The sequence below is a fragment of the Eurypyga helias genome, unplaced genomic scaffold (genome assembly GCF_000690775.1).
Source record: "Eurypyga helias isolate BGI_N326 unplaced genomic scaffold, ASM69077v1 scaffold30199, whole genome shotgun sequence".
Lineage (NCBI taxonomy): Eukaryota > Metazoa > Chordata > Aves > Eurypygiformes > Eurypygidae > Eurypyga > Eurypyga helias.
The window spans coordinates 5,465-6,042 of record NW_010274402.1 but is presented as its reverse complement, the minus strand read 5'-3'; the positions used below and the strand labels follow the sequence as shown (position 1 = coordinate 6,042).

Here is a 578-nt window from a genome sequence, read left to right as displayed (position 1 = left end):
CCCCCCCCCCCCCCCCCCCTGCCACCACTGCTCGAGGGCAGGGGTGCACCATGCCACCCTGGTTTGAGGTGTCCCTGCCCTGGGACTTCTGCACGGTGACTGTTTCCCAGACTCTGGGGCCCTGCTGCCAGGAGATGGCCCTCGTGATCAGCCTAAGCCCTGCCTGCACCGGCAGCACAGCTTTTGCTTGCTGGGAGCAGAGCCCGGGTGTGATGAGCTGGGGGGCGGCAGCGTGCAAGCCCCCTCTGAGCAGGGCTGGGGTGCCCTGCATCTCCCCGTGCACTGCCCCTGGGCCTGCAGAGCCCTGGCTGGAGGGATGTGGAGAGCTGTTCCCACTCCCCGAGGGTCTCTCCGATTGCGTGGCCTCTCCCCCCAGCATCCCGGTGTGTTTTGCAGACGTACACAAAGGAGGACAGACTCATCGTCACGCAGATGCCTCTCCCCACCACGCTGGTGGATTTCTGGGCTCTGATCTGGGATTACACCTGCACATCAGTGGTTGTCCTGAATCAGCTCCAGGAGCTGGACAAGGTCAGCACCCCACACGCAGCCCTCCCCCCTCCGGGCCCCCCACAGCC

The 578-nt window shown here is 65.9% G+C and overlaps 1 protein-coding gene across 1 annotated transcript in view; it reads left to right on the top strand.

Annotated features, from left to right (window-relative positions):
* Positions 1 to 578, top strand: part of LOC104515722 (receptor-type tyrosine-protein phosphatase mu-like) — a 10,219-nt gene that overhangs the window by 7,383 nt on the left and 2,258 nt on the right. The window contains exon 13 of the mRNA XM_010159808.1: positions 377 to 531. Within this exon, the coding sequence (XP_010158110.1) occupies positions 377 to 531 (155 nt within the window). The remainder of the gene's footprint in view (positions 1 to 376; positions 532 to 578) is intronic.